The sequence below is a fragment of the Cyprinodon tularosa genome, unplaced genomic scaffold, assembly GCF_016077235.1.
Source record: "Cyprinodon tularosa strain WSP-4 unplaced genomic scaffold, ASM1607723v1 ctg16, whole genome shotgun sequence".
Taxonomy (NCBI): domain Eukaryota; kingdom Metazoa; phylum Chordata; class Actinopteri; order Cyprinodontiformes; family Cyprinodontidae; genus Cyprinodon; species Cyprinodon tularosa.
Window position 1 is genome coordinate 614,834 of NW_024038437.1, and position 24,502 is coordinate 639,335.

The 24,502-nt window shown below is 37.6% G+C and overlaps 1 protein-coding gene across 1 annotated transcript in view; it reads right to left on the minus strand.

Moving 5' to 3' along the window:
• Positions 1 to 16,880: 16,880 nt before the first annotated feature.
• kcnq1.2 (potassium voltage-gated channel, KQT-like subfamily, member 1.2) overlaps positions 16,881 to 24,502 on the minus strand; it is a 312,827-nt gene continuing 305,205 nt past the window's right edge. Inside the window, exon 20 of the mRNA XM_038280410.1 lies at positions 16,881 to 18,790. Coding sequence (XP_038136338.1) covers positions 18,644 to 18,790 — 147 coding nt within the window. The 3' untranslated portion in view covers positions 16,881 to 18,643. The remainder of the gene's footprint in view (positions 18,791 to 24,502) is intronic.

The following is a 24,502-nucleotide window of genomic DNA, read 5'->3' on the forward strand; positions in this document are numbered from 1 at the left end:
TCATAAATCCATGTGTTCTGTGAAGGCCTCAGAGGTTTGTTTGAAAAACATTAGGTTTGGCTATGAAACAATATGTTGACATTTCACCATCTAATGGAGAACTGTTTGGTCAATCATCTAATAATATAAAGAGTATGGCACAACCATGAATCTACCTATACATGGCTGATCTAAACAGACAAGTCAGGCCGTGAGACCAAGGTCAAAAGGTCTGATGCTACTACCGAGGAGCTGAGATCGACAGCTCATGTGGGAGGAAAAACATAAGAGTTCTGAACTTCAATAATCTGGATTTTACAGTTTTACTCATAACTTTGCACATCCTGGCAAAATTTCAAATTTTTTGTAATTATAGACTGAGTATGGATATTAAAATCTAGTGGCTGGGTGAAGCCATTCATGAATAAACAACTGTCTTTGATTCATTTGGATAGTAGCAACCACACTGCAAAAACAAGCTAGAAATAAGACAAAATCTCTCAAATTAAGTGTATTAACTCTTAATTTGAGCAGGTAAATAAGATTTGTCAATGGAATTAAATTCTTTCCTAGTAAAATAAGGTAATTGCATAATTTGCACTTGAAATAAGACAATGCAATTATTTTAAATGTAAATTTTGTCAAAGTTTCTCACTTCCCTCCTTAACTCAAGAGAAACTGCACTTATTTCAAGAAAAAAAATTACTTATTTAGATTTCCATTTTTTGCAATGCAAAGAAACCTGATCAGATATTTAATTAAGACTACTTGGTTACTCATAGATTCCACATATATGTTTGACATGGAAGAACAAACTCTTTTGGAAAAACAACATGCAGTTTGACAGATTTCATAAAGTGAACACAACAAATATGTAGAAGAACTTACTTTGATAAGAAGAGAGCTGAAGTAGACCTTTTCTTTGTACCATACATAAGGGAAACCACAGTACTGGCAGCATCATGCTGTTGAGGAGGACCGCAGTTAATTGGAAGATGGATAAATGCAGTTTCAATTTGCACATACAGCCAGAGCTACAGCAGAATGGGCAAGGTTGAACACTTATTAAATCTAGTTAAAGGGGAACACCTTTTTTTTTTTTTTTACATTGGCCCCTTGATTTTACGTTATTACATCATGTTCTACTCACCCATATTAGTTTTGTGTCATTTGGAGCTGTTCTGAAGATATTCGGTTTTGTAATCCAAGTACGGTAATGTCTTCCTTTGGGCAACAAGTTGAAGGTACAAACTAAACTGTTCATAATTTATTCTTTATGGTACGCCAGCATTCATAACATGTAGGGGAATCGCTGTCCCCCAGACATCCACGGTTATATTTTTTATATTTATATTTTTTAAAAACTGTAACGATCCTGGTTCTGTTGGTTTTTCCTCTAAGTTTTCAGTTTCAAGTTCATCCAGGTTTTTCCTTGTTTTCTAGCTTTATTTTTGTGTTCTAGATTCATTTAAGTTTCTTAGGGTTTTCTTTGTCTGTCCTCTGTTGCCCCCTTGTGTTTTCTTTTCCCTTGGCTTCCTCCTCAGCTCTGCTCAAACCTGCTCCTTATCAGCTCGTTAGTCCTTCCTTTGTTCAGTCAGCCATAATTACACTCCCTCTGCAATCCCTCTGTGCTGGTTCCCCGTCTTACTTTGTCTCACCCTGGCTCCTTGTGATGGTTTTCCCCTGATGTCTCCATGGTTCTGGTTTGTGTTTTATTTTTATGTCGGATTTCCTGTTTTTGCTGCCTGATCTTTCATTAAATATTTAAAGAACTCACCCCTGCCTGTCAGCCTCTGCATTTGGGTCCTCACAAAAACCTCCAAACAAATGGTGACAAAAACAAAGTGGCGCGTGTATGACGTCATCAGCATGCGCCGGACTGGAGTTGTGACAGGCAGCCCAGGCCACAGCTGGCTACGCTCTACCCCTTCTATTAATTCGGCTAGCTAATCTGAATCGTTAAAATCCATTTGGAGAGCGAGATCATCTGTGGTAGTAGCACTAGACATCTTCAAAGCTTTTGAGTAAAACTAGCAGCAGTTCAGCGGACAGGATGAATGAATGGTAGCCGGCGCGCATGGATGACGTCATACACACTCCGCTTTGTTTAAAAAATATATAAATATAAAAAATATAACCGCGGATGTCTGGGGGACAGTGATTCGCCTGCATGTTATGAATGCTGGCGTACCATAAAAAATAAATTATGAACAGTTTAGTTTGTGCCTTCAAGTCGTTGCCCATAGGAAGACGTTACTTGGATATAACCTAATGGAATATCTTCAGAACAGCTCCAAATCACACAAAACTAATATGGGTGAGTAGAACATGATGTAATAATGTAAAATCAAGGGGCCAATGTAAAAAAAAAAAAAACTGTGTTCCCCTTTAAGCATCTGTGGCAGTAATTAGGTGTCACTATCCAAACACAGAACTAGCACCAATTTTCTTATATGCAATAGATGTTTGTGGCAGATGTGGAGCTCCTGCCTGTAATTTTGTAAATCCATTTAGAAATTTAGAAAAACTTAAATTTTTTTCATCTGATATTTCTCTCTTATTGTTCTTTCTCCTTTTTGTTTTTATGGCTTGTTTAAGAAAAGCATGCATATATATATATATATATATATATATATATAAAATTCTTCAATCAAATCTGAGTGAGCCAGCTACTCTGCCATTAAGGATGTGCTAAACCTTAATTTTCCTGATTTAGAAACCAGACAGTTCTCTCCTCTTAAAGACCATTTGAAGGGAAATTCTTGGCTTAGATTTTTGTGCCGGATCTATTGTTTTAAATCAACATAAAATTAGTTAGACTTGTATCATTATATAACATTATATATCTAATTTAGAGGATAAGAGTGCCTTGCAAGAAGAAGCCATTATTAAAAGAGCCGGTGATTATTTAACATTATCATATGTGAGCTGGGGAGTGTTTGGAATCTCACCTCAGGTGATTGTTTATGACCACATTTAGCGTAGTTTAGCCAAATAGTTCAGAGCAGTCACTCGTACAGTCGACCCCTGACTAACACTGGGTGTAAAATGAGCTTTTTAACCAACAATATGATGAAAGTTTGGGCGTGTGAGGATAGCTTTCATGTCACACCAGATATTTCCTATAACACTGTCATTTTACAACACTGACCGCTTGGTACATTGATGACATTCCTACCGAGGAGCACAGAACAGGGCTGGTTAAAGAGGGGAAAATTGTTCTCATCACTCCTCGACGCTGGAAATAAAAGTTTCCACTTTTCCATGAGTGGCAACCCCAACCATATTTGATGTGACTATTCTTCCCCTTTAACCTTCCTTTCCTCTTTGCTGTGCTTCTGCTGCCCTCATCAGGAGGCTCGTGGGGCTCTGGCCCGGCGCGGCCCTCGGTTCTAGCGTTGAAAAGTTTGCCGCCATTAGAATGAGCGAGCATGTTCTCCGTCCTGGGCCATGATGAGAAAAACAGCCTCCACACCATATGAAAACCTACCCTGCTTACAGACAGCCATGGATGTGGCCCATTGGTTTCCAAATGCTCCATTTTTCACTCAGCTTTCAATTTTCTCTCACTGCTGAGAATGATGATGGTCTTTGGGGGATATTGTGCTGCCTTTGCGGTGTAAATGTAACTGAGAGGAGACATACTTAAAACAGATAGATATTTATATACTTAGCAGCTCAACACACGTATGATCAATGGTTCTCCTGGCTGAGTGTGCAACAACAAATCTGGTCATTGAAAGATTAGCGAGACCTGGGCTTTCACATGTAGAGTTGGTTGAAAATACTGTATCTTTTTTATCATCTTAATGCTTTTTCTTGGTGCATCATTTCTGCAAATTTGTGTTATGTGTAATGAGAAGTGTGTAATAGTGAAACCATCTTACACAGAAGTGCTTGAGAGGTTTTTCAAGGAAACACTTGGCTGTTGTTCGACTCTCACTTCCTCATTTTCATATAAGATACCTTTTTTTGAATCTAAACATATGACAGTGACGTTCAGAGTTCATATTCTGCATCATTTCTGCGTCATTTCTGTCTTGCAGCCACAGCTCCCTGTTCCCCCTCACAGTGGCTCTGGGCTGCAGCTGTCCTCCATGCCTAACATTCTGCCATGGCTGGCCAAACCTTGTTGCACCACTGAAGTTGATCCAGTTTTAAGCCAAGAATTCTCTCCCTGTCTGGAGGAGAAACTGGGACTCCTTGATATCATAGCCGATCCAGTGCAGTGAAAAAGTATTTATCTCCTTGCAGATTCCTCCTGTTTTTGTTACACTCTACAGAATATTACAGATTCTACTGTCAAAGATACCACAGGTTATAAAAAACGCATTATTTAGATGCATTTGTTGAGAGTAAACAGATATAGCCAAAACACCTGTGTCTATGAAGGAATCCCCTCATTGTTGGATAATAAAAATGGATTAAATACATTTATGAAAACCTGAGTTCCATTTCCTATAGTGAAGCCCAGAGATCTGATAGCAACTAGATCTGTAAAATCAACAAATCTGTTTTAAATAGATCCTATTTGGCACCATGAAGTAGGCTTAAAGATCAAGAATAGATGAGTGACCAAGTCTTTGACATCCCTCCGTCTGGAAGGTGTTACAACAATTTTCTAAGGGTTTGTGTGTCCAGTAAACCATCCTATCATCAACACCTGGAATGATGATTTGTGATCTTTCCTGTGAGCGGCTGGTCAACCCAAATTAGCTCAACAGACATAAAATGCTTAGGGAGACATGAAAAAATCTAGAGCAACACCTAAGGAACTACAGGGTTCCACTTAAGGGTCAGTTTTTAGGATTAAACAATAAGAAAAAGCCGGTTAAAAAGTTCCCTGTTCAAAATCAGGTTAGGTTTGTATTGTGTTACATTTTGTTTGATAATCTAAAATTTAAAAAGTTTAAAAAAGCTAAAAATGGAACAAAAATCTGTCAGCTTGCACAATACTTTTCAGATCCCTGTATGTGGATTATTTCAGAAACATAACCTCCAGTAAGTACGCTTTTTTAACCTCTATTTCCCCCCAATCTAAGTGCTTCCTGACCTAAAATGTGCAGCAGCCGAAGCAACATGTGAGCAGCGGTCATTCTCAGCACTGCCAGTTCAAGGTGTGGTTCGTTTGCCCAGCAGTGCCCAGGATGTGAAGCCGAGTGGCTCTGACAGAGCTTTGGACTCAAACCGGGCCAGTTTGTGCTGCTGTTCTTGGCCGCTGACAGACACAGGGCCTGGTGAACCACAGACATATTCCTGAAGGAAAACTTGTCAGGCCAAAGGTCGCAAGAGGTAGACCTAACCTTTTGACATCTGGTATATTTATCATCCCAGAGGTTGATGTTGCCTCACTCGAACTAAACAGAAGAGAGGTCAATGGGTGCAATATGCAGAAAAGGAAAATAGTTATACTACTTATAGTTAGATAACTTTAAAACGAAATGCATTACCTCCAGCATAAAAACACTGATATCAGGTTTCTGTGCCTCTCAGAAGTATTTGCACCCCGTGGTGCCTCAGAAGTTTGCTGGATAACTGAGGTTTAAAGTTAGAGCACTTATCAGCAAAGCCGGCAACAGAACCATGGTAACTGTGGAGGAGCTATGTGGATCCACACCTCATGTGGGAGACTCTGTTTTCTGGACAAGTATTATTAGGGATTCCATAAAAGTAGCCTTTATCAATAACTGACCAAGGAAAGAACAAACCATGTAGAAAAAAATGAAATATGTGTCATAATTAAATGTGTCAGAGTGTTATCTTTTCACAAAATCTTATGTTGATGAAAAGCAGGCTGCTCAGTGGTGCAGGGGGTAGCACTGCTACCTTGCAGCAGGAAGGTTCCAGGTTCAAATCCTGGCCTGGGGTTCTCTCCATGGAGTTTAGATGTTCTCCCTGGGTATGTGTGGATTCTCACTGGGTACTCCTACAGTCAAAAAACATTTCTGTCAGTGTGTGAATGGTTGTTTGGCTTTGTGCAGACACACATAGAATTCCTCCAAACAGGGTGATGGCAGCATCATTCTTTTGGGGATACTTCTCTTCAACAGAGGCAAAGAAGCTACTTAGTTTTAATTGGATGTTGGGGTAGACTGTAATACTGAGCACCCTTTGAGGAAAACCTAAAGAATTCAGATGAATTGAGACTGTGGTGAAGCAGCACAAACACCCTAGTCATCACACCAGGGCTAAAATAGAATGGAATAAATACAAAAGCATGCAAGAATGTTCTAATTTTGATCTGTAAAACAAAGAAACACTAAAAGTAATTTCCTAACATCTTATGATTTTACACTACTCAGCGGATATCTATTTAACATCAAGCCTAAATATAACATATTTAAGTTTGAGCTAGAGATGGGAAACAAGGGTGGAAACCTTCAAGGAGTCTAATCAATCTAATCAAAAACAGACTATAACCAGGAAATTTGAGAAGTGCTTTATTAAACAATGACTTTCCACTTTGGTTTCTGCACTAATGTTTTATCCTTTAACCCTTGTACTTTAAATAGGATTGTTCATGTAGCACATTCACACCTCAATGAAACCAAATATGTGAGATATATAATATGATAGCTCTAATCAGAGTAGTTTATATTGTACTCAGGAGCCAAAATCAGAATGCCAGATATTTTTAAATAGGGGAGTCGGGGAGAAATTAGGAGCTCAGCAACTGTCCTAAAAGGCAACTGCTGGTTATTTAGGGACAACTCCTGACAGACTGGCTGGTATCAGCTGCTGCTGACATTGTTTGACACGATCCAGATTGATACAGTACAAACACGCACACACGTGTGCAAACAGGCCCACCTGTTGATGCATATCTGTTTTATATAGCTCGGCTGGGCCTCGACATGCCCAGACTTCTCAAGACAGGTGGCCACTAGGCACCCTTCCACCCCACCCCCCAGCTGGTAAGCAGCCACACCCGCAGCATACGACGGCTATGACACACTCACATCGCACGGCTTTGAAGAGTAGCGCTTTGTTTTTAATGAATTTTAGGCAGGATATCTAGTCTTTGAAGTGATTGCTGATGTCTTAGTCCAACAATGGCACATGTCCTTAATATGCCACAAATATTAATTTACTTTTCATCTCAGCACATTTTTAATATAGTTAAAAAGTTCAAAAATCAGACACAACAGGATATTTTTAAATGTTTGGATTTGGTTAAAAAATATTCTACTTTGGCCAACAAAGCCTGACTTTAAGAGTGAGATTAAACCAGGTTGGTTTTAAAACTAATTAAAATATACAAAAAATTATTAAGAATAGCTCAAAAGTTAATGAGTCTTATTCTAAGATTTTGGTAGTTTATTCATTTCAGATCAATTAAACTTATTCATATAATTCCCAACACATAATCTATTCAATCAGATTTGGTCAAAGTTTTCTATCTAAGGAAAACCAGCTGTTTCCATCGAGTCATTGACTCAACAGCAATCTCTCACACTGAGCATGCATGCAATGACACTGGAAAGACAACACATTTTTAAAAGAAAGAAACCTCTTTCAGAACAAGGCTTTTGTGTGAGCGGCCTAAAAAAGAAACATAGGCACTGATCTATAAATACTTTCTATGTTGAAAAAACAATGGTAAACTAGCTCTTGAGGTGGCTCCGTCAGGGAAAGAAACAGTTAAGCATAAGAGCTCACAGTAGAGTCACAACAAAGGATAAGCCCATAGCTATATCTAGATTTGAAACAGGAGTAAACACTAAAAAAACTCTATCATCTATAGTCGAAGCAGTTGATGGCAGCGGCACAGCTGATATTTCCCTACAGGATGGTGTCACAGCCAAATGGGAATAGACCAGATGAAGCTACAGTACCATGACAATAAAAGCAGATACCAAATACTACAGAATGAAAGAATAGAGATAGTATTGAGCAGAATAATGAAAAGGGGTCCCTATGTCTTTCAGCAGTCTAGGCCTATAGCAGTAAACTATAGAGATAATTTGAGATAACTTGAGCCACTAAATTTATCAAAAAGTAAAGCCTTTAAAGTAGACATTGTGTCTGACTCACGGACTAAAACTGGTAGTTGATTCCACATTAGAGGGGAGTCTGATAACTGAAAGATCTATCTCCCATTCTACTTTAAAAATTCTAGTAACCACTAGTAAACCCACAGATTGAGAGCCAAGTGCTCTACTAGGAACATAAGGAATAATCAGATCTCTGATATAAGAATGAGCTTGGCTATTTACGTATATATACGTATATATATACGTACTGTATATATATAATATATATATATATATATATATATATATATATATATATATATATATATACAGGTGCTGGTCATAAAATTAGAATATCATGAAAAAGTAGATTGATTTCAGTAATTCCATTTAAAAAGTGAAACTTGTATATTATATTCATACATTACATACAAACTCATATATTTCAGATGTTTATTTTGTTTAATTTTGATGATTACAAATGACAACAAATGAAAATCTCAAATTCATCATATCAGAAAATTAGAATATTACTGAAGACCAATAAAAACAAAGGATTTATAGAAATGTTGGCCAACTGAAAAGTATGAACATGAAAAGTATGAGCATGTACAGCACTCAGTATTTAGTTGGGCCTCCTTTGGCCTGTATTACTGCAGCAATGCGGCGTGGCATGGAGTCGATCAGTCTGTGGCACTGCTCAGGTGTTATGATAGCCCAGGTTGCTCTAATAGTGGCTTTTAGCTCTTCTGAATTGTTGGGTCTGGTGTATTGCATCTTCTTCTTCACAATACCCCATAGATTTTCTATGGGGTTAAGGTCAGGAGAGTTTGCTGGCCAATTAAGAACAGGGATACCATGGTCCTTCAACCAGGTACTGGTAGCTTTGGCACTGTGTGCAGGTGCCAAGTCCTGTTGGAAAATGAAATCTGCATCTCCAAAAAGTTGGTCAGCTGCAGGAAGCATGAAGTGCTCTAAAACTTCCTGGTATGTGGCTGCGTTGACCCTGGGCCTCAGAAAACACAATGGACCAACACCAGCAGATGACATGGCACCCCAAACCATCACTGACTGTGGAAACTTTACACTGGACTTCAAGCAACGTGGATGAAGTGCCTCTCTTCTTTTCCTCCAGACTCTGGGACCTTGATTTCCAAAGGAAATGCAAAATTTACTTTCATCAGAGAACATGACTTTGGACCACTCACCAGCAGTCCAGTCCTGTTTCTCTTTAGCCCAGGCAAGACGCTTCTGACGCTGTCTGTGGTTCAAGAGTGGCTTGACACAAGGAATGCGACAGCAGAAACCCATGTCTTTCATACGTCTGTGTGTGGTGGTTCTTGAAGCACTCACTCCAGCTGCAGTCCACTCTTTGTGAATCTCCCCCACATTTTTGAATGGGTTTTGTTTCACAATCCTCTCCAGGGTGCGGTTATCTCTCTTGCTTGTACACTTTTTTCGACCACATCTTTTCCTTCCCTTCGCCTCTCTATTAATGTGCTTGGACACTGAGCTCTGTGAACAGCCAGCCTCTTTAGCGATGACCTTTTGTGTCTTGCCCTCCTTGTGCAAGGTGTCGATGGTCGTCTTTTGGACAACTGTCAAGTCAGCAGTCTTCCCCATGATTGTGTAGCCTATAGAACTAGACTGAAAGACCATTTAAAGGCTTTTGCAGGTGGTTTGAGTTAATTAGCTGATTAGAGTGTGGCACCAGGGGCCATCAATTTTGAACCTTTTCACAATATTCTAATTTTCTGATATGATGAATTTGAGATTTTCATTTGTTGTCATTTGTAATCATCAAAATTAAACAAAATAAACATCTGAAATATATGAGTTTGTATGTAATGTATGAATATAATATACAAGTTTCACTTTTTAAATGGAATTACTGAAATCAATCTACTTTTTCATGATATTCTAATTTTATGACCAGCACCTGTATAAATATATATATATATATATATATATATATATATATATATATATATATATATATATATATATATATATATATATATAAAACTTGAAATCTAGCAAATTGGAATAACTTTGATGATTGTAACTGACCCAAAAAGAAAACAATAAATATAATATAATGTTAGAAAGTGGATAAAATGGTTTAAAGAATCAAAATCAGCTTTTGTTTCAATTGCTTCCAGCACACAAAGAAACAAAAACAAACTGTAGACGATATTTTCATGCACATGCAGGTTTATGATGATGGGTATCTTAACTGGTTTGGATGTAAAATTTATAGACACCTCACTCACTCTGTATGTCTCTGAGAGCTTGGTGAAAGTAGACAGCTTTTTGATAGCAAGATGACAATCTGCTCTGTTCTCTGTGTGACCAAGCAAGCAGAATCAAAGGTGGAGAGAATGATCAATGATGCTGCGGGAGCCTGCTGTTTCATGATCCCGTGGACTTCCTATTCTGCATGCACAGGCTATATTTAATTTCTATGTCCAGAATCTGTGACAGTATGCTCCTTATATTCTGCCTTTAAACGCCGCCTCAGATCCTCTCTTAAGTCGCACCCTTGTGCAGATCAAACTGTCTTTGAAGTGGGAGTCTCTCTCTGTTTTCTCTCTGTCTGCTGTTGAGATGAAAGCGAACAACGGGCACGCACAGCAGTGTCTTGCAATAGGGCCCCTCTTTCTCCCTATCTGCCAAAATCCACGTGCAGTGACCAAACGAGGAACAAAATGCACTGAAGACCATGCCCTGCCATCTCAATGATCTAATAAAAATGTCTATATCTTCCTTTCTCTCATCATGCTGTTGTTGGCGCACCCCTTATTGTCTCCCTTCTTCTATCCATCTCCCCTCTATCCCCCTTGCAGTGTCGGCCTATGCTGATCTGGCGGCATCCCCAGTATTTTTTGGCTTTTGAAGGCAAATATAATTGAGCTGTAATGTGAGATAAATTCTCTTTCCTCTGCGTGCCTATTTCAATACTGAGGTTTTTAGTCTGTGCGGGGAACATGTTATTACCTCTTTCTTTTTCTCTCTCATGGTGAAAGGTGCGATTGAGTTTTTTTTCTAGAGTTGTCTCACGTAAAAATGTTAAGAAACAGCTCCAAAAGTTTAAAGAAGGTTTACTGGTAATGGAAGCAAATTGCAGAGGCTTGTAAAGAATTCACATCTTTTGAAGGATTTCGCCTTTTTTCTCTTTAAATCCAAAATCATCTGTGTTTTTTATTGGGATTTTATATGATTGACCACCAACAACATTCTGCATGATAGTGAAGTGGATAAATTTAATAAAATACATGGTTTTAAAATGTTCAACCAATAGAAATGTGTCTTTTAATGTCTTTGCATATACAGAAACCGAAATATCTTTCCAATCTTCTCCTCAGAATAACTTAATAGAATAGAATAGAATAGAATAGAAATCCCATTATTGTCCCACAATGGTGAAATTCTGGTGTTTACAGCAGCAAAAAGATTATAGAAAAAATGGTCACACAAATGTGGACCTTAGAAAAGTGTATAAAAATAACATAATAGTGACAAGTTAAAAGAAAAACAATAAAATGAAATGCTGTACTGTAAAGTGTTTCAACTATATAAAACTGTGCACCAGGAGAACAAATAACCAACATACAGCTATGGACATTTTTACAGTAATGGATATGTGAAAAATTGAGGCAACATCAGAAATTTGCAAAATGACAGCAGCATGTTATTTTTCTGACTAAGGTAGAGACTGTGCAAATACAGCATGAATGTAGCAACTTATTAAGCTTTTTGGGAACAGTATTGGTTACAGAGTCTTAGAGCTGCTGGGAGGAAGGATCTGTGATTACGCTCCTTGGTGCATTTAGGGCGCAGTAGTGTGTCACTGAAGGAGCTCTCTAAACACAGGAACATGCTTTGGATTAAAAACTTCTATTGTAAATCTTTCTCTTAGAATAGGAAAATAATAGTCGAGAGTGCACCTCCATCCTAGTATTTTTTTTTTGTAGCCTTCAGCAGGTTTTCCTCCAGGATTTCCTTTACCTTGCTAAGGAGCATCCCCTCACCATGATGCTCCCATCACAATGCCTAACTGCGGGGAGGATGTGTTCATGGTGAACTGTTGAGTTAGTAAACCTCCACATATTTCCCCTTATCCTATAGGCCAAAAGTAATCTGCAAACAGGATTACTAATGTTAGTATTTCAACAAAGGCTTTAATTAATACATTATTTGTGTAAAGTTAATAGTTGTCCTGTATACTGTACAGATTCTGCTACCTCAGCTGTGGATGTGTGCATCTCTTTTATAGCTAACCTATACCTCATGGCTGTTTCTTTGGTTAGGGCTGCAATTGAATGACCTTAAAAGTTTCAATATTCTGTTTCCTTATATCTAAAGTTGTTTCATACTTTCCGTTTTTCAACTATGGGCTTGTCAACATTCCATAACATATTTAAACCTTGTCATGTTGTTTTACAGTCTAATATTGCTTCATATTTCTTCACAAATTCCAATTCCACCAATCCCATGGTTTGTCTGCTCTGTTTCTTGATCATCATGTTGCTGTTTGTTCACACATGTTCTTTGAAAATGATCCAAGTCCTTCACAGAAAGGCTGGACTCATCCTGAGATCAAACCGTATTAAACCAAGTGAACTATTTACTCACATAGTAAAAGACTTCGGAATGCAGCTGATTGCACTACGTTTTATTTCAGGGTATCTGAGTGAAAATGGCTGAATGCATACAGAAGTTTGGAAATTATTTTGAAAGCCTTTCAATTCACAGTTGCACAAAATTTAATTTGAACTCTATATGTAAAAAAGTTCACGGTAGTTTGAAAACTTTTGCCAACCAGTACCAGTATATACAACAGATGAGCTGAGAAAAACACTTTATGTTGAAAAGGTTTTTTATTTTTTACAGAGAAGCTACAATAAAGAGGGAATGTGTTAATAGTGTTTAAGATATTTTTTATACATTTGTCTTCAGAAATCTTACAGCATTTCATGTAAATCCAACAAGCGGACACATCCTTGGGTTGATCTTTTCACATAGTAATAAATACAGTGCAATAAGGCAATGTTTCTATTTACAACTCATAGAAAACTGTACAAGAGAAGCAACAAGAGTGCCTTTAAATCCAAACTGTTTATATGATGTAAGATAAATTAATTTTTACCACAGCAAATATAAAAATACATACTAGTGCAGAGAAAAAAAACCCTCTTCAGCTTCCCTTTTATATACACGTGTATGAATCCATCTTTTTAGGAATGTGCATGCTATAATTATGGGAGGCCTTCCATACAATAGCTACTTTCTTTTTTTCCACCACACACATCTGAAATGAGAGTCAGATAAAACAAAGGATGAAAATAAGAGAGCCTTTTTATTATTGTTTTAAATGTGTGCTCTTTGTGCCCAGCATCTGTTAACCTGTCTTACAGAAAAAAAACCTCATCAAAGATACTATAAGTCAGACATTTGCCCAAGAACACAGAGTTTAGTCGAAAAGATGCAGATGGCAATTTTTTCAAATGAAAATATAGACATACTTTCAATTATAGCAAACATTCATCCCTAACATCTGACTGGCTCCAATTACATGAATCTGGGTATATGTTTTTAAAATGTAATCCTACTTACAGACCCCCCTGATGACAATACTTAAAACTGAGGAACAACAGTTATTTATGTCTGGATCTAGCAGGAAATAAAAAGCTTAAGCAGAACTAAACATGTCAAACAAGGAGTCAGTAGAGAGGAGCGCTGCCGTCCCTGTCTATCATTTAAAACATTTGTTCAGGTTTTCCAGAAGGCTGATGGGAGCGTTGCTACCTGTCTCCACAGGTAGCAACGCTCCCATCAGCCTTCTGAAGATGTCTTCATGATAGTGAACCACTGCGTGGAACTGACATGTTTTAAATAAAGAGGGTCTGCAGGATCCAATGAATAAAAGGCTGTTATGGTAGAAGTTTTTGTCAGATGTTTGTTGTGAACAGCAGTGTTGTTCCCTTGCCCAGTCCAGCTGTTTGCATAGAACAAGAGTAATTCCTGCTGCAACATCTCTGTATGCACGGTTATATGTAATATCTTGTCTAGTTAGCTTCTTTTTCATCTTTTTGAACGTTAAAGTTCTACCTACATTAGGTTTATGATCCAGCAGCATAAAATATGAGTCGTTATCATTTCTTTCCCAGTGCTTTGATCAGGCAGGATTCCAATCTGAACAAAAATTAAGCAAATAAAAAAATACACTAAAGGCCCTTATGATCTGAGTTTTCAGTCTCACAACATTACATCTTAAAAGAGTCCGGGTAATACGTCTGTCTCGTAATAACCAGCTCGTCTGTGTTTTTTGGGGCCCTCAGCTGAACTCTTTTAAACAGCAAAATGAAATACAGATTCTAGAGAGTGTTTGTTTTTCTGATGGTTTTATGTGACAAGTTCTAATAAACGATTTAGTCTTTTTTTTTTTTTATAAGTGAAACAGCCATACCTAATCTGATCTCAGTGTTGACCAGGGTCTCCTGAATTTTCCGGGAGGTCTTTTTAAAATCCCAGATGTTGTACTTGATTTTCCTGACTTGTAATTCAAAGATTCCCACAAGCAGAACAATACATTATTTAAAACACAATGCAATGGACATAAAAAAGATTTCTTATGGATTTTACCCAAAAAATATTTTAATGAAAGGGCAACCATATTCCCAAAATACAGCCCCAAAAAAGAAACGAAACGAAAAATATAGAAACGAAAAAAAGCTGTTTCTATATATAAAGAGGGCCTACTGTTTCTAATAGTCCAGGATTTCTTAACTGAGCCTCTGTCAGTTTGTCACTTCAAAAGAAACTCCTAAGTATATTGCCAAAAGTTTTCACTCAACTCCCATAAAACTTCAGTAAAACTCTGTTTCAAAACTTAGGGTTGTTTCTGATGATGATCCACCATCAGCAGCTATAACAGCTTCAAATCTACTGGGAAAGCTGTCAGCAAGGTTTGTGTTTTTTTGGGAATTTCTGACATTTCTTTCTGACATTTTAGGAGTCATAAACTGACATTAGACAGGAAAGCCTGGCTCTCAGTCTGCTCTTATTTATCCCAGAGGTGTTGAGGTTTGCTCTTTGTGCAGGCCAGTAAACCTCATCCACACTAGGTTCATTTATCTATATCTTTATGGACCTTGTTCTTCTGACCGTGTCATGCTGGAGGAGGATAGGACCATTGTAGGTACAAGATCTACTCAGGTGGTCAGATCAGGTATCTACACCGTCTCCAAACTGTTTCAGCAAAGCTAGATAAAGGACTTGTCCAAAATCTCTCTGGATGACTAAGAATTCAGATCCGTTCACTGGAACTGATGGGCCAAGTGTCGCTCCTGAAAAGCAACCCCACAGCATAACCTGCAAAACCCAGATTGGTCCATCAGATTGTCAGATGGAAAGGGGCAGTTTACTCCTGAGAACATGTCTCCTTTGCTCTAGAGTCCAGTGGAGGCATTGCTTCTGACAAATTGCATTCCACTTAGTGATATATGCATGGATGCATCTACTCGGCTTTTGAAAACCATACCATTAAGCTCTTTACGCACTTTGTTGAGTGAAAGGCCACACAAGTTTACCGGTCTGTAATATTTGACTCTGCAGAAAGTTGTCAACCCCTGTTCTCTATGGACATCAGCATCCTTCACCTACGTTCTATCGGTTTGTGTGGTCTTTTATTTTTGTGGCTGAGTTAATTTCATTCTCAATTGCTCCCACTTTGTCATACCACTGTAAGATGATCGTGAATAATTTAGGGAGGGGATTTGAAGACAATGGGCTGCACAGTGCGGCAGTGTGTAGGACACACTGATTCTCAGTTCAATTCCTTACTTAATGGAGTTTGGATGTTCTGCCCGTGCATTTGTAGGTTCTCTCCGGGTACTCCGTCTTCCTCCCACAGCCGAAAAACATGACTGTTAGGTTAACTGACCTCTTTAAACCGTCCTTAGGTGTGAGTGTGTGTGTGCATGGTTGTGTGTCTTTGTGTGTCTCTGTGTTGCCATGTGACAGACTGGCGACCTATCCAAGGTGTACCCCGCCTTTCGCCCATTGACTGCCGGAGATAGGCACTGGCCCCACCGTGACCCTGATGGAATAAGAGGGAGCAGATGGATGGACGGGATTTGAAGACAAGCCTTACTGCCCAGATGGCATCCTATCAGGGTATCACAATCAGTTCACTGGGCTCCTAATCCATTCATTCATTAAGGTTTATAGAAGTATTTTCAATGCCTATGTACCATGTTTTTATGTACCCATGGCTATAAAAATTATTGGGAACACTGATTTCAATTATTTTAATCAAAGAGCAATTACTTTTGGCAATAAAATTCATCATACTGCTGTAAGTTTGTAGAAAAGAAAAAAAAAATCTGAAGACTGTAAAGACAGGAATCCAAAAGGAATCTCTGTCATAGCTAATTTAGACAACTTAGCTTTAGCTGGATCTTTTTTAAATGTCCTTTTGTTTATGTTCACTTAATAAAACACCATCATTGATAATATTAACAGTCTCCCCTGCTGTAAGAGTTTTTGGAAAGGAATCAAAGGCTATACGTTCATACTGTAGACAAATGAGTATGGAGGACCTGGAGAGTCACTGAAAAAGAAAACATTTCAAATGTAAATTTTAAATCATGCAATTTGAGAAGCATTTTCTGATTTTACTTTTTAACTTTAATTTGAAAGAGGAATTACAATTTTGTATTTGTATTTTTGTATTCCATCATTAGATACTGGAATTCAAAAATGTATTTTCAAATCCATTTTTTCAAATCCTATTTATAAATGAAGATTTAAAAAGCAAAATTCATAAATCAGATTCAAAATAAATTTTCTAATCAGAAGTTTAAAAAGATAATTCCTTATTCCATTTTCTTCAACTTTGATTTTTAAATCACTTTTCCCATTTTCTTTTTCCTTGTCCCTCTCCATTCACCTCTTTCATGACCCTTCTGGTCCCTGAGCAGACTGAAAACCAGTTAAACCAATCACAGTTGCTGCTCAGACATAACCAGCCCTCTTATTGGTTATTCTGTGAATCAGGTGTGGCAGTCTAACCAATAAGAGAGCTGGTTACATCTGAGGAGAAATTCACACTAGATGCATATCTGACGGTTTTCAAGTCGTCCTTATTCGGAGCAGTTCTGTAGAATTTTTATCTGACTCACTACCTCATTACCCAAAGCTACACATCCACATAGACTTCTCTATAGATGCAGCAGCTGCTCCACAACATTCCATAGTAAATAGTAATACTCTGTTTTTCTTACATTTCTTCATCTTCTTATAATGTTGTCATAATGTTGTTTGCTCCCGTTGCCTAACAGCATAATAATGAAAAAGAAATGGATTCTGGCATCCATTATAAGTTCTGTAAACAAGGTGTGCTGCTGTGTGCTGCTACATTCTTCTCCTGCGTATGTGAGCCAATCAGTCTGATGGCGTGTTGCATATAAACCATGCCAAATATTAAACAACCATGCCAAATAATAAATTGGAATCAAGACCATAGGTGTAAATGTAGCCAAAATAGAACAATCTAATAGCTTTCCAGGACTCATAGTTTATGATACATCCAACTTGGGACTTGGGATTAGCAAACCTGGCAAGCTATCGATCTCATGCAATGTAAGTTTGTGTATTTACTCAGTAGTTTTGGGCAGAAAAACAGCAATAAAGAGTTCTTGTGAAAAATAATATCCCATAAAATGAAGAAAAAACGGTTCTGGTTTGAGGCATATTAAGTTTCTGAAATCATCACCATCTAACAAGCTTTCCACCACTGAGGATTTCTATGAATACAATGAACATACAGCCTCTTTTCACATGTAAGGAAAGAATCAATTTCAGAAACCCTTAGAGAATTTCACCTTAAAAAACCCCATTAATTATCCCTTTAACATGACTAAGGGTATAATTCAATTCTTAAAGTATTAAACAATAGTAAATTGAATTAAATTGCTGCCACAGTCCATTTTAGTCAGTTCTGCCAGTTATTTCTTACTCAGGAGAAGGACAAAACCAACATATGATTATCCTTTTTCCTGTCTAAATGTTTCTCAGTTACTACAAACAAAGCACACAAATCTAAGTACAGTTAGGCTGCATGGATATGTGTTCGTAAAGCTAACTCTGTTCCGTAGGTCTGAGTTGAGCCAAGATAATCTGACAGATCTGAGGAATGCATTGGCTGGTGTGGATTTACAACTTTTCTTTTTTCTCTGAATGTCATTAGGAAACCAGAGTGCATTAATTGCATTACAGCTTCATTAGGGGTTATTTAGCTTTGGAAAGATATTTGGAACAGAGGAATGCTGCTCAGTGACAGGCAACACATAAATTATCATCATAGAGAAGTGTGATTATGAGGCTAATGTGGTGAAATAAATTCATAGAACATGTTGCTGCCTGAGCTGTGTGCTGCAAAATACCAGTGCAGAGGAAACAAGTAACAAAAAAATACCCATCAAGAAGCCATCAGAAGTCCAGACAATAAGGTACTCCTCCCTGACAGAGGCTGTTTTCCTCTCATATGGGTTAGTTTTTTAATAATTTTTTTCTTATGGGTGTAAAGTTCACAGAAAAAAAAAAAAGGAGGTTGGTTTGGAAGACAGACTCCCTCGAGGGGGCTAGGCTGTTAACGTAAAGTCCTAGCGTTTTACGTCACTGCTTTATCAGGGTGCCTCGTCGATGCTGGTGCCCATGCGCTTCTGGATGGTCACCCTACGAATGGATGGCTTTGACGTCAGGTCCGGCTTTGGCGGAAACTGCTCCGTCAGAATCCGCAGGACTGAGTCCATTTTCCGGTCCATCTGGCGAATCTAAAACATTTCATTACAAAGACAGAATATGAACTGGTTATTTTAGTGCAAGATGAACATGCTAAACAAGTGGAGCCAGCGAGTTTGTGCTGCTGTAAAGTGGTGCCATCACAATGACAGGGTAGTGAGAGATATAATGACAAGTCTCACAGTTGGCGTCTTACCAGGTAAAGCCACTCATTACAAAGGCTGCTAAGGTATATGATGTCTGAGTGGGTAGACAGACAGACACACACACGCTAGTCGCTGTTTACATGCTTTGTAAACTGTAAACACAGGTGTGTCACCAGGCAGACACATCTCTGAGAGTCTAACCATGGGGATGACTGCAGATAAAAGGCCCCACCCACCAGCTCAAGTAAACAGGTCCCAGACTGGCTGGGGACATGCAAATACACTGTGGTGGCGCAAAATCATTTAGGCTTTCGTATTGAAAATTTCTGAATCTTAACTAAGAAGAAAGAAATGCTGTCCTCTACCTTTTATTTTTGTTTCTATTTTTTTTTCTGCAATGATGTAAATGTAAAATGATCAATGTCATGACTTTGAGAGACAGCCTTTACCGTTTAAGAGCTACCGGTTGTAGTTTATTCAAAAAAAGACTTGTTGCTAATTTGTGTATGGTAAAATGAAAGGGGAGCCAACTAGTCGGTCAGAGGCTGAAATCAAACAATCAATTCACAACTTTCATAATTTTTTTTCTGTTAATACTTTAAAAAGCAGTTAATATTTTAATGTAGTCTGTTTAATTTTTGAAAATCAGACCGAAGACATGAAAGTATCTGATGGCCAGAGAAGAGAGCGATTGTAGAATCTCTATATAAAATACTCAAAGCTAATAATAAAGGTTTTAAAAATAAATTACTGAATAAAAAAAATCAAGAATATTGTCTTGGTCCCTCATTAGCAGCTTCCTTAAAGGTATTGTGGAGAAATTTTTTTAAAAGACCCGCCCTCTCCAATTAAAAAAATTATGCACGTGCAAGATCATGCACAAGCTCCTTTCTCCTTGTGCATGTCCATACTTTGCTGTCCACGCAAAGCATTCTGGGATGTATCTGCCTCTTCTGAGGCCTTTCTTTTCTTCTCATACACTTCGTAGACACTTTTTCTCTTACGACCCACGGCCATTTTCCAAAAACTGCAGTAAGAAAGGTGAGTTTCAATGACTGTCTGAAATCATAGCTCACCACAGATATATGCTTGAAAGTGTGCATGCTCAGAAAAAGATAGCTAATGGCACGGCCTTATGTAAACATATCACCATAATGATTGACAATCAGCAGGACCACTTATTTAGATGATCCAACCGGAAATAATAGATCGTCCTCGACAAATTTGGGCAACTATGAGTTGACAAAAACCCCCTTCTAATCTTAAAAGTATAGTGGAGGATGTCCTTTTTCCAGGTGGATCATGAAAATAAGTGGTTATTCTAATTGTCAATCATTCTGGTCATATGTTTCCGTAAGGCCGTCCTATGTGCTCGCCCCTATTTTCACTTAAGGGTGGTGAGTCCGACATAGTGGAAAAATTGCAACTCTTCTTTTGGAAAGTAAGCTTGTATGAGCGATGCAAACAGCAACTTTTAAACATAGCATGCACAAGGAGAAATGGGCTAGTGCACGCTCTTGCACGCTTTTAATAGAGGTTGCCTCTTGGGAGTGGGTACAGGGTGGTGCAAGTGGAACATCCTCCACTATACCTTTAAGTTGCAAAAGTAGGGCAATCTATTTAGGAGTATTGTTGAAGTAGGAGTTAAAAAAATTATGTTCAAAGCTGGTTGAAGTATGACGGTAAAAAAACACTTGCAGATGTGGTTCTACAAAGTACCGTCTCAAGAGAGACACATAAATACACACAACATTTTAATGAATCGTGTTTGTAAAACTTTGAAAGTAAAACACATTAAATATAACGAGTTGAAATTAAATCTGTCTATTCCCTGAGTTGTTTTTCCTTTTTTGAAATAATGCTTTAAAAGTTCAATGTAAAATTAGATTTTCTGGAAATTTTCCCTCCATTAAAAAAACAAACAAACACAACTCAAATGTTCCCCATAAAAAGCAGAAGTTTACAATAATGACCAACAAAAAGCCAACGCTGAACAGTCAGATACAGAAATAAATGCTCAACAAAACACAAGCTTACATATTACATATGTGTCTAAGACTAGATACAACTAAAATAGGTGTTCACACACCTTAAACCACAAATAAAAGTGTCCAAACGTCTAGTCCACGCATGTTAACTTCAAAGGCCTGAAGAACAGTTTGGCCTCTGTACTCATCAGCTTATCCTCCAAGAAGTACTTACAGGTTTCTAACTAATAAGTGGCTGAAATGGATTCAAAACCCCAAGAAAATTATAAGAAAGCCTCTTTGTAAATCAAAGCCCAAAACATTAAAGCACATCAAAGAAGCGCAACATCTAACACACTGAGTTGAATGGACAGATTCAGACTCCTGTCTTTACTAAATGCAGATAACAGCCCTGGCCAAACAGCGTGCTTTCTGGCACTGCACGCTTGGATAGTTAACATCAATGGCATTTTCATAGGCTTTAGGGTATGGTTGTTCCTTCTCCTCATCTTTTACTGTGTGCGCCTGATGGCTCAGACGTTTTTATGGCAGAGGAGGACATTTAGCAGCTATTATCTCTGTTGAGGTATGAGCCATACTAAGGAGGACAGTATAAATCATAAATATTGGGGATTGTCACAAAAAAGAAATAAAGAGCATCATTTGTCCAGATCATAACTATGTACTTTCGCCTTTAAGGGAACACGAAGCCAAAAAACATGAGCAAAATGGTCCCAATAACTACTTGAAAACATGCTGCTAATATTTTTCGGTAAAATGTGGCCAAGAACAGCTTCACTTTAAAATCTTTTCAGCTGAGCATTACCAGTTTTTCAGCTTCTACAGACCCTCCATCTAGAATGAACTGTAACCTAAATAGTTGTGTAAAGCAGACAAAGCATGCGCCAGTGCCGAGATGAAGTTTGGAGATAAATAAGAAATCATAAACATGTTGGGTATGAGTTATCAGCATTTTTACTGGGGCTTGAAATGGATCAGGAATTCCTGCCGCTGTGGGTCTGAATAGAGAAGCACAGGAGAGCAAGAGCCGCGAAGAAAACAAAATTACACAATGGTGTTGCAAACACACGAGTTACTGATCAGTGGTGGGATTAAGATCTTTGGTGCAGGGTGATGAAATACTGAAAGGATGTGAAAGTGTTTAAACATGTTTTTGGTGATTGTCTGTGTGGTTTATTATTAGAAAGGAGTGAAGCAAAAATAAATGAGAGGGTGGCAATTCTTTTTTCTTGGTTATTGATTTATTCAGATATTATCTGATTCCTCTTTCAAGGATACAGTGGACTCATTGGACCTGTAGAGTCTGCTTAATTTAGGGTTCCTACATACATAAGGGTAAGATTTTAGGCTTTTCCAGATTCATATTGACGAATTCATCAGTCAACAGTGGGTCGACTCCTAAATAGAAAGGTTTACCATTAAATTACCGTAGATTATACAACATTTCTCCGACTTTCAAGATAGAAATGAAAAAACTGCAGACTAAAAATGTACAGAGAGATCGATGGACATGATGCGTAAAAGTGAGAAGAGCAAAGAGGATCATTGGGGCTCCTCTTCCTTCCATAAAGGACATTTCATCCTGACGCTGCATGTCCTGAGTCCGTAATATTATAAATGACCCCTCACACCCCCACCATGGACTGTTCTCCCTGCTGCCCTCTGGGAAGCGAGGCATGAATTGCAGGTCCAGCAGATCCCAGAATAGTTTCTTCCCCACTGCCATTAGACTGCTGAATGATGTATAAAATGGGGTTAAAAAAACCCCAACAAAACCATGTTGCAAACTGTAACTCATATGTTGTGTATATATGTATGTATATATTTACATTTATCACTGCTATAATCTAAAAATTGAAAATGTCCTGAGAGCTGTACTAAACAAAATTTCTTTGTATATACAAAATTACTATAAAGACAATAAAGTCTAAGTAAAAAATATTATGGGTCATTTAGACTCTCCTGATTCTTGAGAAGACGGGTGAATGTGGAATTTACTCTGGAAATACAAATATTTGTCCATATTATCAATATGTTCTTTTCCACAACAAATCCACACCTAGAAGTACCTGCAAAATAAAATGTTCCCAGACCTTTTTATGACAGTAAAGGAAACTTTTTAGTTTACTACATGTTTAACTATGACTGCTGTTCCTCTTTGCTGAAACACTTTCCTCCTGAGACTGACATACAGAACTCCCTTATCTCTATTTGTGTAACTTCTCATTTTACTGTTCAGCCTTTCTTTGCACTTTGTACAGTTTATGATAAGGCTTTTTAAGTCCAGACATTGGACATAAAACCAATGGTTTAAACTAATTTACAGCCCTTTCCACATTTACTGGCATAAAGATGCAGCAGAAGCCTTAAATAAACATTTTTTTACTGCATCATTATGACACACTGGCTCTTTGCTATAGGTCCCTATATCAGTCGATATCAGGCTTTTTTTTTTAACTTCCCATACCAGCCTCCTCTTTGAATGTGAAAAAATGGTTCCTTGTTGTCACATTTCATGTTGCTTTAATCAAATGGATGGTCTGAATGTAGATATGGACAACTTAAGGAGAGCAGCTTTTTAAAAACATTTTCCTACAATTTTTCATTTGTTTCTGTATTTCGTTAATCAAAATTAACATATTAAAGCCCCAGCCCTAGTATTTGCCAATTGATATTGGTGTATGAACAGATACATGTTTCAAGAAGAGTGAGGAAACAAAGAATATAAGCACAAATTGTAAAATATTAAGTTCTGTTGCATCTTTTAAATAAAATAAAATCTTGTTTGCATTAGGATTTACAAAAAAAAACTACGGTAACATTATTTTGTGTTAAACGGGGTAGATTGCTTTTTCCATGATGGCACATTAAGCTCTCCTTCTTTTTAAAATTGAGTTTTTCGATGTCTTACAATCTGGAAGTTTTATTATCCAATTGCCCCCCCAGCGGTTAATTATTCACCAAATAAATCAAGATGTATTTCAGGCAGCAGTCAGTTGGAGCCCCTCAGGGATTTTGGCATCAGAGGGTGAGAGAATTTTCAACCGTGCAGAGGGAGCGTCTGTACTGCCTATTATTGTCATTACTAGAACATTGCTGCATCTTAAATGGCTGAAGCACACCTGCAGTTCATACATTATCTCAGACTAAATTGACAGCAGATTTACATTTTGTTTTATTCATATTATTTTCAATTAAATTTCATTTCATTTCAACCACACCTGAATTATCATTATCATTTTAGCTTAAAGGCCTAAAACCTTACATTACATATTAACTAACTTTATTTGTTAAAACAATAATAATCAATAATAACAAAAGAAGTTCTGTTAAGGATTTATTGGAAGTTAAAAATGTAAAAATCTTTTATTTAGAACAAGAGGAAAAATGTATCCTTGAATTCAACATAAGGTTAGTTGCAAATTTCAAGTCCAATGTTTTTCATACAACTAAGATCTGATAGATTTATTGTTTTTATTGATCTCACAGTGGAGAAATTTCCTCATTCAGTTCAAATAGTCAAAAAAAAGAATTTGCCAAAGGGAGAAACATTTGCATGGGATATAAACAGTATATACAGTGTGTTCACATATGATGGCTTTATTTTTAT